The sequence below is a fragment of the Lupinus angustifolius genome, chromosome LG18, assembly GCF_001865875.1.
Source record: "Lupinus angustifolius cultivar Tanjil chromosome LG18, LupAngTanjil_v1.0, whole genome shotgun sequence".
In the NCBI taxonomy this organism is placed as follows: Eukaryota; Viridiplantae; Streptophyta; class Magnoliopsida; order Fabales; family Fabaceae; genus Lupinus; species Lupinus angustifolius.
Genome location: NC_032026.1, coordinates 14,579,011 through 14,595,093, shown reverse-complemented (window position 1 = coordinate 14,595,093; position 16,083 = coordinate 14,579,011). Strand labels below are relative to the sequence as shown.

The window sequence follows — 16,083 nt, the reverse complement described above, 5'->3', positions numbered from 1 at the left end:
AGTCATTATAAATGGTTTTTTTATTCATATATACCCAACTGACATGAGTTTAACACTAAGCAAAAACCAACTCAGTATCATGAAAAATCAAAATCCAATCTACTCATATTCTTATCAGAAAACACCATAAAATTAACATTCTCTTTCTCAATGTTAATTACTATGTACGATTAAAAAATGCATCCTATATACATGCTGTATACAAAGGAGAAGGCTTATCTCTTTAAATAAGAGATAGCAAAACAGAAAGAGGAAATCAGTAACTAACATAAGTTAGTTACTGAAATAACAACCTAACAACTAATTAGGCATGTGATTAATTGGGTTATTGAGCATGTGACTAATAACCCAATTTACTCAGCATAGAAAATATAAGAATAACTAATTGTTATTCTCTAATATACCCCCCTGAAACTGAGGGTAGTTGACTAAGGATGCTGAGTCAACAACTCTGAGTTGCTTTCTTAGGTTTAGAAACTTATCAGTGGCCAAAGGCTTGGTGAGCACATCTGCTGTCTGAAATTCAGAAGGAATGTGTTTCATTTTAAGAGTCTTAGCCTGAATTCTGTCCCGTACAAAAAACAGGTCAAGTTCTATGTGTTTAGTCCTATTATGAAGCACAGGATTGTGAGACATGCTCACTGTGCTTAGATTGTCACATAGAATGAGAGGAACTTGATGAGGGATCTTGAGTTCAGAAAACAAGGACTCAACCCAAATCATTTCTTGAGCAGCAAGAGCAAGGCTCCTGTATTCAGCTTCAGTGCTGGATCTGGAGATTGTTTGCTGCTTCTTGGACCACCAAGTAACTAGATTAGGACCAACAAATAAACAAGCCCCTGAAATGGACTTCCTGTCATCAAGGTCAGTGGCCCAATCTGCATCACATAGAGCTGTGAGTTTGATATGAATAGAGGAATGAGAAGCAGCAGGTTTGAGATGCAGGCCAAGATGAAGAGTGCCTTGTAGATATCTTAGGATCCTCTTGATAGCAACCCAATGTTGTTCCAGAGGATTGCTCATGAATTGGCATACCCTATTAACACTATAAGCCAAGTCAGGTCTTGTAATAGTGGCATATTGAAGAGCTCCAACTATTGACCTGTACATAGTAGGGTTATCAAAGGCTCTTGAGTCTGTTTTTGTAAGCCTGCAAGTGGTTGCCATAGGGGTGAGACTAGGCTTGGCAGATTCCATAGAAGCTTTGCTGAGCAGGTCTCTGATGTATTTAGTTTGAGTGAGAAACAGAGTGCCATCCCTGATATGTTTAACTTCAATGCCCAGAAAATAGTCCAAGTTACCTAGTTTCTTAAGAGCAAAGGCAGTGCTGAGTTTGTCCACAAGGGCAGATATTTTTGAGGTTGAAGTATCAGTGATGATTATGTCATCAACATAGACTAGAACAAACAGTTGGTAGGTATTGGTGAGAGAGATGAATAGAGAATTATCACATTTGCTGGGCTGAAATCCTAAATGAAGGAGAGTGCTCTTGAATTTCTCAAACCATTGCCTAGGAGCTTGTTTGAGACCATATAAGGCCTTGTGTAATCTGCACACAGTGTTCTTGTCACCATTATGAAAGCCAATAGGTTGAGTCATATATACCTCCTCATGAAGAGCACCATTTAGGAAGGCATTATTGATGTCTAGTTGTTGAATGGACCAAACATAAGTGACAGCTAAGGTGAGGAGGATTCTGATAGTGATAGGTTTGATGACAGGGGAAAATGTCTCATTGTAGTCAATTCCAGGAATTTGATGAAATCCCTTAGCAACAAGTCTGGCTTTGTACTTGGCAATGGAACCATCAGGATTTTCCTTAACCCTAAATACCCATTTGCACCCAATGGCCTTCTTATGAGGAGGTAAGGCACCTAGGGACCAAGTGCCTAGCTTTTGCAGTGCATCAAATTCTTCCTGCATGGCTGCCTTCCAAACTGGATTGAGAAGAGCCTCTTTGGGAGTAGAGGGTTCAGTGTGAGCCAAGAAGAGGCTTGCAAGACTGGGTAAAATAGACTTACTGGTGCCATCCTTAGATCTGGTTGTCATAGGATGAGAAGGAGGAGGTGGAGGTAGAGAAGTAAAGGAGGAAGGACTGGATACAGTGGGTGAGGGTAAGTCAAAGGAGGGTGAAGTAACTTGGTTATGGCTAGAGTGTGAGAATTCAGTAGTAGGATGTAGGGTAGGTGATAAGGGAGGATTAGGTTGGGTATATGAGGTTACTGAATGAGTAGGATTTGGTGCTAGGTTGGTGGGAGAGGTATGGATGTGGTTAGGTAATTGAGTTAGAGAAGGTGACAAATGATCAATGATGTTGGGGGAGCCAAGTATGGAACTGTTTTTGAAGGGAAAAGCTGATTCATTGAATTTAACATCCTTGGAGATGTACAATCTTCCATCCTTGGATAAACATTTGTATCCTTTGTGCATAGATGAATACCCTAAGAAAGTGCATTCAGTTGTCTTGTAGTCAAGCTTGTGGGTGTTGTATGGTCTGAGTAGAGGGAAACAAGCACAACCAAAGACTCTCAAGGCTGTATAATCTGGAGCAGATCCAAATAGGTGGAAGTGAGGTGATTTATTGTTGAGGGTGGCAGAGGGTAGTTTGTTGATGAGGTACACAGCAGTAGTGAAGGCATATTCCCAGAATGATTGAGGTAGGCCAGCATGAGCTAATAAAGTCAGGCCTGTTTCAACTATGTGTCTGTGTTTTCTTTCCACTGTGCCCTGTTGATGATGAGTGTGGGGGCAGGACAATCTGTGGAGGATGCCTAGGGTGGATAGGTAGTTAGTGAATGGTCTGAATTCTCCCCCTCCATCAGTTTGAACAGCCTTGATGTGTTTGTTAAACTGAGTAAGAACCAGTTTGGTAAAATTTTTGAAGATGGTAAGGGTTTCAGATTTTTGTTTAAGTAAAAATATCCAAGTATGTTTGGTTTTGGCATCTACAATAGAAAGATAGTATTTAAAACCAAACTCAAAGATTACTGGTGAGGGGCCTCATAGGTCTAAGTAAAGTAAATCCAAAGCATTAGAGTAAGTGGTGATGGAGGTAGGAGAGTGAAGTCTATGAGACTTGCCATAACAACATGCATTGCAAAAATTAGGAACAGTTTTATTTGAATGAGAAATATTACAAGCAGAAAGGACAGTGTTTACAACAGAGGTGTGAGCATGTCCTAAACGACAATGCCACAAGAAATCAGTAGAAAAATGCATAGAAGTAGGACTATCTAATATAGGGGACTGGGACTTGAACTGTCCAGTTGGAGTAGGAATTGAGGCACAGCAGGCTGTCTTTTTTGGAAACAGGTTCTGGAAGGCATAGAGACCCTCAGAGGTAAGGGAGCCTTTGAGGAGAATAGTGTTAGAACCCTGTGATTTGACAAAACAGTGATTAGGGTGAAACTCAAAATAACAGTTATTATCTTTAGCAAATTGGGAGACACTGATTAGGTTTTTAGTAATAGTAGGCACAAGAAGAAGTTTATGTAAAGATAAAGACAGATGAGGGTGTAAAGGGGAGGGGAAAGTGCTTGTTCCACTGCAAGAAATAGGTTCTTTTGTGCCATTACCCATGTAAAGATGTTCAGGTCCAAACTGTTCTGCTATTTGGTGAACCAGAGTAGGGTCTGAGGTGATGTGGTTGGTGGCACCTGAATCTGGAAACCATAAAGAGTGCTTAGGATCTGATGCTCCAGTGCTGACATTCATAGCATAGGGTGGGTAGGTTGAATTGTGAGGATGAGGAGGCCCAGGGAATGTGTAGCGAGGCATAGTTGGTTTAAGATTAGGCATAGGAGTGTGGTAGTAGGGGTAATATGGTGTGGTATTAGGAGAGTAATTTTGGCCATTGTGGGAAGTGGTGGGTCTGTAGGAATTGTGGTCAGGTCTTGGTCCTTTGGAGAAGTGATAGGCAGGGTAAGGGTTGGGAATATTGTAAGGTGCAAAATAGCACCAAGCTAAATCATGACCAGGTCTGTTGCAGTGAGTACAGAAGAAGCTACTGCCATACCCATTTGGGTTTCTTGAACCTCTATTGAATCTTGTGAATCTTCTGTTGGAACGACCCCCCCTTGATCCATTAGAGAAAGAGTTAGGGATAGACTCAAATCTGTGGTTAGGAGGAGAAGTTGTAGGTGGAAGGTTGGGATTAAAGTGTGAAGGGGTTGAAGTGGAGTCAGTGGATTGATGTGAGGTAGGGATAGTGGCAATATTGGCAGAAAGGGCATCAGAAACTGCTTTATGCTTATTCTTGATGAGTCTTGACTCAAAGGTCAAGAGAAATTGCTCAAGGTCATTAATGGAGGGTGGGTTAATTTGGCTTTCTATAGCAGTGATGACAGTTTGAAAGTCCTCACCCAATCCATCAAGAACGTAGTCTATGTGTTCAATAGTTGAGATAGGTGTGCCAATAGAGGCTAGAGAGTCAGTGATGCATTTGATGCTTGAGAAGTATTCTGAGATGGTGTTGTTGCCTTGAGAAATGTTGCGCAGTTGAGCCCTTAGTTGTCTGCTTCTAGCCTTTGTGTGTGCATTGCAGAAAGAGTGAAGTTCATCCCATAATTGAGTGGATGAGGTACAGCCAATGACTCTTGCGTGAAGAGATTCAGAAATGGAATTAAGAATCCAAGCAAACACAGTCTGGTCTTGTTCCTCCCAGCTGAGATAAGAGGGGTTAATGTGATGGTGAGTGCAGTCAAATTCAGATAGGTATTTTGGTGGAATTTCAGTAGGGTGAATGAATCTAATGGCCCTGTTTGACTTGAGAACAGAGACCATGAATTGGCACCAAGTGAGGTAGTTTTTCTCACTAAGTTTGGTAGAGGGAATAGGAAGAGAGAGAGAAGGAGAAACTGCTTGAATTGGAGGAGCAGAGGAATGGGAGGGTGGTGGTGATGAAGGATCAGTGGCAGAGGCCATAAGGGCGATTGATACCATGTAAAAAGATAAGAAGACGAATATGCTTCAAAACTTTATTGATTAATTCTAAAACTTGAATTACAAAGAAGAAGGCTTATCTCTTTAAATAAGAGATAGCAAAACAGAAAGAGGAAATCAGTAACTAACATAAGTTAGTTACTGAACTAACAACCTAACAACTAAATTAGGCATGTGATTAATTGAGTTATTGAGCATGTGACAATAACCCAATTCACTCAGCATAAGAAATATAAGAATAACTAATTGTTATTCTCTAATACATGCCATGTATTTCAACGTGGCACATAACCTGCAACATCAATGAAAAATGTACCACATATATAGAATAAATCGAAGAGATTAAGTGTAAGACCATATAAGCACCCTCTTGCATAGCTGATCCGCTCAAAACCCAAAAAGGATTATGATATTAAAAGTGGTGAAATAGAAACTGTAACCTGCTTGTCCTTCCACCATCATAGCCAGTTGAATATGATAAGAAAACCCTTTCCATGTATAAGTAGGAGAGCTCCTTTGGTCTATGGTCCACAATGGAAATCCCAACCACTCCCAGCTCAATTAAAAGCTCGAAAGGTGTAGCACTGTTCTGCATCTCAGCCTGAACTCCAGAAACTCCCCTACTTCCGCTAGGCATTGGGTCTCTGAGTTCTTCATTTGAACTTGAATTTAGCATCCTATTATTTCTGAACTTCACAACCATTATGTCTCCCCCGTGAATAACATGGCATTGCAATCCAAACTCTGCAGAACATAATTCACTCCTTCCCAAATCAAGTTTCCAAATTGCAGTGATATCATCAGCACCAAGCTTAGCATCTAAAAATTTATCGCCATATGGATCTTCCCAAGAAAAATTTGTTGTTGAAAGAGGTTGCAACTGAATCCAGGAATCTTCACCAAACCCGGACTGACGAATGTGAAGCACCTTGTTTGCTGTTCGGTTCTCAATTCTGTTTTAAGCAAAGTTAGCTTTTAGCACAAAGAACATATTCACACGAGTTTCTCGGATATTGGTGCAATATATAATGTATATTTGCATATGTATGTTCTCTTACATCCGGATATATTTACAGGTAAAAGCTATAGACTGGTGTAAATGACAAACTAATATGTTTGACAGAATTTATTAGAGACAAACCAGTGTATTCATGTAAATTCCATGACATGTATATTAAATGATGACCCCATGAAAAACAATACAAGAATTAACACATTTACTTTCTAGCACTTATTGCTAATAACTTTGTCCTTTACAAAAAATATACAATATCAAAGAACATAGTAGTAGACTAGTAACCCAATGCATAATGCTCTCATCTGGTGGGATCTAAGGAGAGTAAATATATGCACTTTTAGCCCTACTAGTGTAGTGGCTATATCCAGGATTGAACATGTGACCTCTAGGTCACAAGACAAACTTACACCAAAGAACATATTAGCATGAGAGAAAAAATATTTTGCACCGCTACTTGTAAAAATGGGAAAATGTAAATAACCAATTAAAAATACCAGTTGGGCCAATGAACTATGTCCTAATCTAATTACAGGCCAAAACCAGCTAAAATCAGGCTTGCACATTTCAGGTTGGGGTCCGGTGAAAATTCAGCATTTGGCCAACTGAAGGCCTGCACTCCAAATTTCATCAATCAGTGCGCTGAGGCCCAACAATGCTATTATTAATAGAATTAATGAAGCTACATGTGCTGCCATGTCCAAGTATTGGTTGCATCACATTCATAAAGTGAAAAACGAAAAATCAATCAAATGAACAATAAGTGTTGTTAGAATGTCTAAGAATAACAAAGGGTGGCCCAAAGCAGGTTGCTCCCACCTGGAGGAGTTTGGGGAGGCTAAATGTACATGCCTTACCTCCTACAATTGGAGAGGTTGTTTCCATTATTTGAATATGTGGCACCCAGCTCACAAGGAGGAAACTTAACAATGTAAAATATTCAAAATGTTTAATAATATCTCAAGGATATCTTACGACCATTTATAGTGTGTAATCATATTTAACCAAGGAAGCAGAATTAGGATTTCTTATCTTAGCTCTCAATAGACTTTATTATTTAATTAGGCTAACAGTCCATAATATTAGTGCGCTTAGGCATGTACTAATAGCAATATACTAGAAATTGACCTAATTATTAGCATAAAAAATAGGTAGCAGTGCTTTGTATTTCACACACACCGAATCAATCCAATATCATATAATATCAAGAAAGCGAAAGCGATCATATAAGTAATATGACTTCACTAGTGCATACATGCATATCAGTACCTCATAGGACCATCAGTTGATCCAAGGCGGAACACCACAATGAAACGGGACCCTTCTTCATATCCACGAATTTCAGTTCTCAAAAATTTAAGAGTACCATCATGTGTCCTCAAAACAACAGAAATTGTATCCTCTCTTGAAATTCGAAGGGGAAATGACCAATTGGTATCATCCAGTTTCACCTAAAAGTAGAGAAAATGTTTACACCATTAATACCACATGGTGATTGCACTGTCATGTTTCTAATTAGTAATCTTTCTTTTCCTTTTTGTATAAAAGAAGAGATTTCATTAGATAAATAAACAAGATAGAAGTAAAAAGGATTGGAGGACCAAAATCATCCACAGATATAAAACATAAAAAAAACGAAGCTCCCAACAACTAGGCAGTGCACTTTAACTTAATAATTAAACTCTGAATAATCACTCAAATTTGAAATACTGTAGCATAATGAAATCTGTGGCCTATCTTTTTTTAGATAATTACAAACCTTCATGTGTAACCATATAAAAATTGAATACGCCCTTTTTATTATTAATTAATAATTTAAAATAATGTGGTTTTACACTGATGTGATCAGATCAACATCAGGTAAAAAACAGTAACAGAATCCCATGATTTCAGATTTACTCAATGACAAAATTATGAGCACAACATGAATAACAATACTTACAAGTCATAATTTGAAACTGAACAAGTTTTCTATTTGTATATCCAGAATGATAAATGTAGAACAAATTAAACAGGACAAATTATTGCAGCAATATATCAACAGCCAACCTGGAGTTTTTCAGGTCCGCCAATCCCACGACACACAAAGGATATCCTTGAATCAGAAGCATGCAAAACCTTTGGTGAATCTTCAGTGCTCAACTTGATCAATATATCTTGACCAAGTCTATTTGTGAAAGTCATAAATGGCCGAACTGATATTACCTGCAACAACAACCACAAATACACAAGTATTACAAATTGACTACTTCATAAAATTTATGCTAAGTTTGAGCTTCTGTAACAACCTTTGTCGGGATAGACTGATAGGGGCACGGTTTCGTAGAAATAAAAAGCCGCAAACAATTGCCATCACCATCATATGCATATATATCTAACGAGCCATCCTGAGGATAAAAAGAAGTTAAGTTTTTTGAAAACCACTGCAATTTCTTCTACCAGTCAGCAAATAAGTATTGACATTACCATATCACCAAGAGGATAAAGATCTTGAACAGGTCCAAAATGCTCATTTCCTGATTGTGCAATAGCCACCGAAAGGGCTAACGTATTAAAGTTTAGAGTAGATGCAATTGTGTAGCCATCATAAATTTCCTCGTCAGTTATTTCTTCAATGATTAATCCATTTTTCTTGTCACTGAGAGAGTGGGAGGCAATCTTTGGAATACGTCTTTTTCCTGACATATCCAGAATCCTGAATGTCAGTGGAGGACATCTAGCTGCTCCTAACCAACAAGGAGCATAGACCCTAATTGTTTTAGCCAGCAAGGGGCGTTCTTTGTCGTAGTTCTGTTCAAGAATGATTTGGATAACCCTGCATATAACAAGGCATATAAGATGGGTTTGGTGCAAATTAACCTACTCAATAAAAATTTCGCTAAATTTGTTAAAACTTAGCCATCCATAACTTCACAACCTTCCAGATATTGAACTTCTCAAACCAATTGTTTTTGACGGAACTCCTTGAGGGTGGGATATAAGAACAGCCTCCTGTTCAGGGGAAAAAAGTGTGAAGAATCAATAGCATAATACAATGTAACAAAAATGACCAGTGGGTGTTTGAAAGACCTTAGACAGCTAATTTAGGATCATAAGAATAACTTATGAAAATAAGCTTAAGAAAATAGTATACGAAAATAGCATGACCTTCCTATCATCTCTTTTTAGCTTCATCAGAGAAGCTTATGAAAATCAACTCTTTTTATATTCGAAAAAGTTCATTGAATAAACCCTAATTAAGTTGTTTACCAAACATGCCCCAAGTCAACGAAACAGAAAACACAAAGGAACTGACAGGCCTGTATCTTACATGTATGGGAAGCCAACCTCTTTGTGGAAGCAAGGATAAGAACAAAGGGCTCCTAATATCAGCACTGTATATCTTAACAGTTTTTCCTGACAAAAACACTCCTCTTGAGCATGCAAGAAAGTGGCCACTGGATTGCATTTCAAGAACAGAGTATTCAGCAGCAAGGGGAAGATAATTGCTGATTAGAAGCGGAGATTTGATCACTAAACACCAATCCTGAATAGCATCAGAATGGATATCTTTTGCGATCTCAGTTGCTTGTATGCTTACACAAAACCACAATTTGTGAAAGCCAACTGAGGTTCCATGGATCTCGCTGCAGCACAATAGCTCCTCTGACTCTGAAAGAGCTGAAACACATAAATTTGAACATTGCTTCCCCATACCAGCATCCTCTGGGTAACTAGGTCTGTCCACTACAGAACTCCAAGAGTACTCACTGGGGTTTGCTGAAGTCCAAGGCCTTAACTGCAAGAAATATTGTACAGTTTGTGACAAACCAGATAAAGGAAGTGGAGTAGTTTCTCCTGGTTGCAGTAGCCCAACAGATATTTCGTTGTTAAGATCATCTGCTACTAGCTTCCTGCTTCTTAGCCATCTTCTCTGCCTTGCCGAATTGGGAGATTCCCTTGGACCAAAGGATTCAGGCCAGCTAAGACTCTCCACGTCAGGAGCATAAATCCAGCCATCAGAAGTATTCGTAGAATTTATGTCCAAATGCCAATCATCAACCCACTGCCAACCTGGTGGTAGATCAATTTCGGGAAAAGCCTGAATTACATAAGTAAAAATATAAATGAATAAGAGAAGTATAGCACTCGGAGCTATCACCTGTAAAGAAGTCAAGAAACAAATAATCTGATGCTAAACGATACACGGGGATAACACTGATGAAGAAATCTTGTATTACACACAATTCATAAACCCACACAAAAAAATCACACTTCCAATGGCCTTACATCCCTTTCTCTACTAGTGTTTGAAATAAATGACCAACAAGCATAGTCATATGGTTCCCTTATTTGGCCTACGTACCGCATACCGAATTCCAAATACCACGTACCATGAACCAGATTCGTTATAAAGTAAGTCTTTTAATGTAAGAAATTGAAAACCAGAGTGAAGAGATAACAAGAGAAAAGAAGATGATATTCTTTTTATTATTAAAAACTTGAAATACAATGAGTAACAAAGTTACTTATATAGAAAAACTAATGAGGGTAAAATGGTAAAGTAACTGTAGTAACAAACTCAGTTACTTTACTTAACTAAAATGCAACAGATTGATAACTGAACTAAACTACATGCATTATTCTAAAATACCCATCTGAACTTTAGGGGACTAGCTTAATGTGCCAAAATCTTGAACTCTGAGTTGATTCCTTAAAGTAAGGAATTGATTGTTTGGAAGAGGTTTAGTTAATATGTCAGTTGTTTGGAATTCAAAGTGAACATACTTGACTATAAGAATTTTGTTTTGAATTTTATCCCTAACAAAGTAGAGATCTAATTCAATGTGTTTAGTTCTATTATGTAGAACTAGATTGTGAGACATAGCCACTATGATTTGATTGTCACAAAGAATAATAGGATTAGTAAATGGTATCTGCAATTCTGTAACAGAGATTCAATCCACATCAATTCGTGGGAGGCTAAGGCTAAGCTTCTATACTCAGCTTCAGTACTAGACCTTGAGATGATATTTTGTTTCTTAGACCATCAAGTCACCAAGTTTGATCCTAGATATAAGCATGCCCCAGAGGTTGATTTTCTGTCATCCATATCAGAAGCCCAATCAGCATCACAGTAGGCCATAAGAGACAGTTTAGAATCAAATGGGCCAATGGCAGGATTGATGGATATACCTATGGATGTGGAGCCCTGAAGATATTTGAGAATTCGTTTTACACCAGTCCAATGAGAATCCAGGGGCTTTTCCAGGAATTGACAGACCTTGTTGACACTATAGGTGATGTCTAGTCAAGTAATGGTTGCATATTGCAATGCACCTATAATTGTTTAATAGAAGGTGGGATCTTCAAAATAGTCAGTGCCATGCTTGGTCAGTTTGCAGTTACTAGCCATAGGAGTAATGCTAGCTTTAGCAGCGGATAAATTTGCTTTGTCAAGAAGATCCCTAATGTACTTAGATTGGGATAGAAATAGTGAACCATTTTTCTTGTGCTTGACTTCAATCCCTAGGAAGTAGTGCAAAGAACCCAACTGTTTCAGGGAAAATGTATTGCTGAGATCTTTGATAACTTGTTTAACAAGGATAGAGGATGACCATGTGACTGTGATGTCATCCACATAGACCAAGATGTATAGGTGTTGAGATGGAGAGCTTTGAAAGAATAGGGAGTTGTCACTTGCTTATTTGAAAACCAAGTTTGATGAGAGAACCTTTCAATCTCTCAAACCATTGTCTAGGAGCCTGTTTCAGGTCATAGATAGCTTTGTTTAACTTGCAAACAAGAGACTTGTCACTCTTTTGAAAGCCAGTAGACTGTATCAGGTAGACTTCTTCATTTAAAAAACCATGGAGAAAGGCATTGTTGATGTCCAGTTGCTCAATCATCCAGTGATATGAGACAAGTGTTAAGAGTATTATGATTGTGACAGGTTTCACAACAGGAGAAAAAGTCTCATTATAATCCACTCCTTGTCTTTGATGAAACCCTTTGGCAACAAGTCTTGCCTTGTACTTGTTAATTGTGTCATCTAGGTTTTCTTTTATTCTAAAGACCCACTTACACCTAATGGCTTGCTTCATAGGAGGTAAAGGGACCAAAGTCCAAGTATCTAAGGCCATGAGAGCATCATATTCTGCTTTCATAGCTTGCTGCCAGATGGAATAGTGAGGGCAGTTTTGGCACTAGTTGGTTCAATATGTGTAAGATGAATACTAGGATGAATGGTTTTGAAAATATCAGATTTAGATCTGGTTTGCATAAGATGACATGGAATAGGTGAAGAAGAGTCATCTGGAATTGTAGAAGATGTTATTGGTGTAGATAGACTATAGGTAAAAAAGGAGAGATGAATGGGAGATGAAGATGGTAGGGGAACAAAATTAGTGGATGCAGGACAAATTGGTGATGGGAGATTAGAGGATGTCCCAGGAACAAACTGAGAGTTATTCATTAAGTGAGTAAGTGAGGTAGAGGCAGACAAGTCAGGGACAGGAGAAGATGTAGTAGGACCACCGAAATTATGAAATTTTGTGAACACAGTTGTTGATTGGGAGTTGTTAGAGGCAGAATTATGAACAAAGGTAGAAACATGAAACATAGAAGGAAAATGAGACTCATTGAAGATAACATCTTTGGATACGTAAATTTTCCCTTCCTTTGAGAGACATTTATAACCCTTGTGGCTTAAAGAGTATCCCAGAAAAATGCACCCAAAGCTTCTTGAATCCAGTTTGTGTTTTGTAAAGGGTCTAAGCAGAGGAAAACAAGCACACCCAAACACCTTAAGAAATTTGTAATCTGGAATTTGTTTAAGCAACAGCTCATAAGGAAACTTATGACTGAGTGTGATTGATGGAAGTCTATTATTAAATAGACTGTAGTGATGAAGACATGATCCTAGAAAGTCATAGGTAAATGAGAATGGACCAACAAGGTTAAACCAGTCTCAACTACGTGCCTATGTTTGCGCTCAATAATGCCTTGTTGGTGATGTGTGTGAAGACAACATATCCTATGCACTATCCCAAAAGACTTAAGAAAGGCCCTAAAGGGTCTAAATCACTCTGTATAGCTTGACTGTATGAGTGAATTGAGTGTGAACATACCTTAGAAAGAATTGAAAAATGGTTAATATTTCACTTTAATAGAAATAACCATGTGTGTTTAATGTGAGTCTACTGTGAAAAAATAATACCTAAAACCAGAAACAGAGTAAACAGGGGCAGGTCCCCATAAATCAACAAAGACTAGCTCAAAAGCAGAATGACAAAGTGTAGTGGAACTAGGTGAATGAATTTTATGAGCTTTACCAACACAACATGAATTACAGAAGTCAATATCAGTTTTATTGATATAAGGAATTTCACATTGTGTCAAAATGTCCTTCACAACATTGTAATGAGGATGGCCTTGCCTATTGTGCCATAGAGAAAAAGTACTAGATTTATTCCACGTAATAGGGTTAGGCAAACCAGTGCAACTTGTTGTAAGAGTAAAAGTAGAAGGAGAACACTTAGGATGACTGGAAAGAAGGCAATGGAAAGCATAGAGTCCTTCTTTGGTGAGTGACCCTTGAAGTAAGATTTCATTAGTATCCTGAGATTTCACAAAACAAGTGTTAGGATGAAATTCGAAATAACACAAGTTGTCTTTAGCAAGTTGTATAACACTAATAAGATTTTTTGTGATTAAGGGAACAAGAAGAAGGTTTTTAAGAGACAAAGAAACTTTCGAACTAAAAGGAGAAGATGAGAATTTCCAACACTTTGAATTGAGATTCCAGTTCCATTACCCATGTATATCTGGTCATATGACTGAATGATTCAATTGGCTAATGAACAAGTGAAGCATCTGCAGTTAAATGGTTTGTAGCACTCGAGTCAGGATACCAGGTAACACGTTTTGCATCTTTAGTTGAAAAAGAAGGAAGTTCTCTATGTACAATGTGAGCTGACATAGGATAGTTGTGATAATGTGAAGGTGGTGGATGAGTTGGGTCAGGCCCAAGTAATGAGTACCTAGCATTAGATGATCCATAGTGCCCTCTATTTCCATTGTAGAAGTCAATTGGATAATCCGGATAAAAGTGGGTTGGATATCTTGTTGGCCCATTGGTAGATTGGAAAGAGGAATAGTGAGAACAACATGGCACATAACTAGGTGCAACACATGACATATGGCCAGCTGGAGGTGTGTACGTTAGCCCAAACTGTGGAGGTGCATAATAGCAATAGGCAACATCCTGACCAGGATGATTATAGAAAACACAAAAAGCAGTTGAAGATCCTCCACGGAAATAACGTCCTCCACGATTACGACCACCATTATTCTCACGACGACCACAGTGACCTCGAAAATTACTTGCATGAGCATTTCCAAAAAACCATAGGAAGCTGGATTAGGTGATTCAACTCTTGGAAAGTAATAAACCGATGGAGCGATGGATGCTCGAGGTTAAGAAGAAACAGGAGTAGAAAACAATGGAGATTCAGAAGCGATATTAACAGACAAAGCATCAGAAATAGTTGTGTTTATTCTTCTCTAATCTTGATTCAAACATCAACAGAAAGGATTCAAGATCATGAATGGAAGGCAAATCAATTTGACTTTCAATAGAAGTGATTGCAGGTTGATATTCCTCATTTAAGCCATCCAGTATGTAATCAATATGCTCTGAGGTAGAAATCGGAGAGCCAATGAAGATCAAAGCATCAACGAGACTCTTGATTTTAGTGAAGTAATCGGAGATGGAGCTTGAGCCTTGAGAAATAGACCTGAGTTGAGAACGCAGTTGTCTACTACGGGCTTTTGTTTACGAATTACAGAATGAATCTAACTCCTCCCATAACTGCGACGAGTGCACACAACCGACCACTCGTGGTTGAAGACTTTCGGATAGGAGTTAAGAATCCATGAAAACACGCATTGATCGAGTTCTTCCCATCGTAAGTAAGCTGGATTAACACGATTGATTAACTTATCATCATCGTTAAGAAAACGATGTGTTGGGGATGTTTGAAATATGTTATTATATGAAGTCCCACATTGCCTAGAATTAGAATAGAATAGAATATCAATGTTATATATTGGACTCAAGTCCCTTGTTATAATGTGCACCAGATATAAGCACCTAATAGAAACACCCTATGGGCAGGTAGGCCCATGAGTGTGCTAGGGTTTGTAGTCCTAATTCTCTAATAATATCTTGGTAGCCGCTCAGCGCTCCCGGGGACGTAGGCACAATTAGCTGAACCCCGTTAACAAATTCTCTTGTTTATTCTCTTATATTTATTCAATGCCTTTATTTGATTGCTTGTGGCCAACGCTGCACAACGATCCTTCTGCTGCACCAACATGATGTGGAATTTCCGTTCCAAGAACGAATCGATTAGCGCGATTCGAAGTTAGTGTGGCTAGCATGAAGTGTCCCTGCACTAAATAATTATTTTCGATGAGTTTCATTGATGGCATCGGAAGAACAAGAGGAGAAGACACCGCATAAGCGGCAACGCAGGGGAAGGAGAAATTGGAGAAGAGGATCTGAATGTCGTTGCGTTGTTGTCGGTTGCCATAGCGTGATACCATGTAAGAAATTGAAAACCAGAGTGAAGAGATAATAGACAGAAGAAGCTTGACAGAAGAAGATAATATTCTTTTTATTATTGAAAACTTGAAATACAATGAGTAACAGAGTTACTTATATATAAAAATAAAGAGGGTAAAATGGTAAAGTAACTGTAGTAACAAACTCAGTTACTTTACTTAACTAAAATGCAACAGATTGATAAATGAACTAAATGCACTACATGCATTATTCTAATACTTAATAATAATGTAAAAATTGGCGAATAAAATAGAACCGACTATTGCACACCGAAACCAGTACCGCGTACCAAGTAACTATGCCAGTAAATTTTCCACAGCGAAATATTTTGTCATCACAGAGGAAGAGATTACTGGAAACAACCTCTTCACTTGAGAGGGTAAGGCAACGTACATCTACCTTCCCCATACCACACTAGGTGAGAGTCTCATGGATTTGGTCGCTCATGGAAGAAGAGATGCATCTTAACCATTGATTTCTAAAATTTAAAAGGAGAAAGGGAATATGAAACAAATTAATT

At 38.4% G+C, this 16,083-nt stretch overlaps 1 protein-coding gene across 3 annotated transcripts in view; it reads right to left on the bottom strand.

The window, feature by feature from the left end:
* Nucleotides 1-16,083, bottom strand: part of LOC109332605 — a 53,476-nt gene that overhangs the window by 8,395 nt on the left and 28,998 nt on the right. For all 3 annotated transcript variants that reach the window (XR_002105909.1, XM_019567589.1, XM_019567590.1), the window contains 7 exons: nucleotides 9,267-10,037; nucleotides 8,874-8,947; nucleotides 8,423-8,771; nucleotides 8,245-8,343; nucleotides 8,006-8,161; nucleotides 7,226-7,407; nucleotides 5,382-5,894 (listed from right to left, as the gene is read on the bottom strand). Coding sequence is in view for 2 of the 3 variants with exons in the window: in XM_019567589.1 (XP_019423134.1) it covers nucleotides 5,382-5,894; nucleotides 7,226-7,407; nucleotides 8,006-8,161; nucleotides 8,245-8,343; nucleotides 8,423-8,771; nucleotides 8,874-8,947; nucleotides 9,267-10,037 (2,144 nt within the window). In the remaining variant the exon portion in view is untranslated. The remainder of the gene's footprint in view (nucleotides 1-5,381; nucleotides 5,895-7,225; nucleotides 7,408-8,005; nucleotides 8,162-8,244; nucleotides 8,344-8,422; nucleotides 8,772-8,873; nucleotides 8,948-9,266; nucleotides 10,038-16,083) is intronic.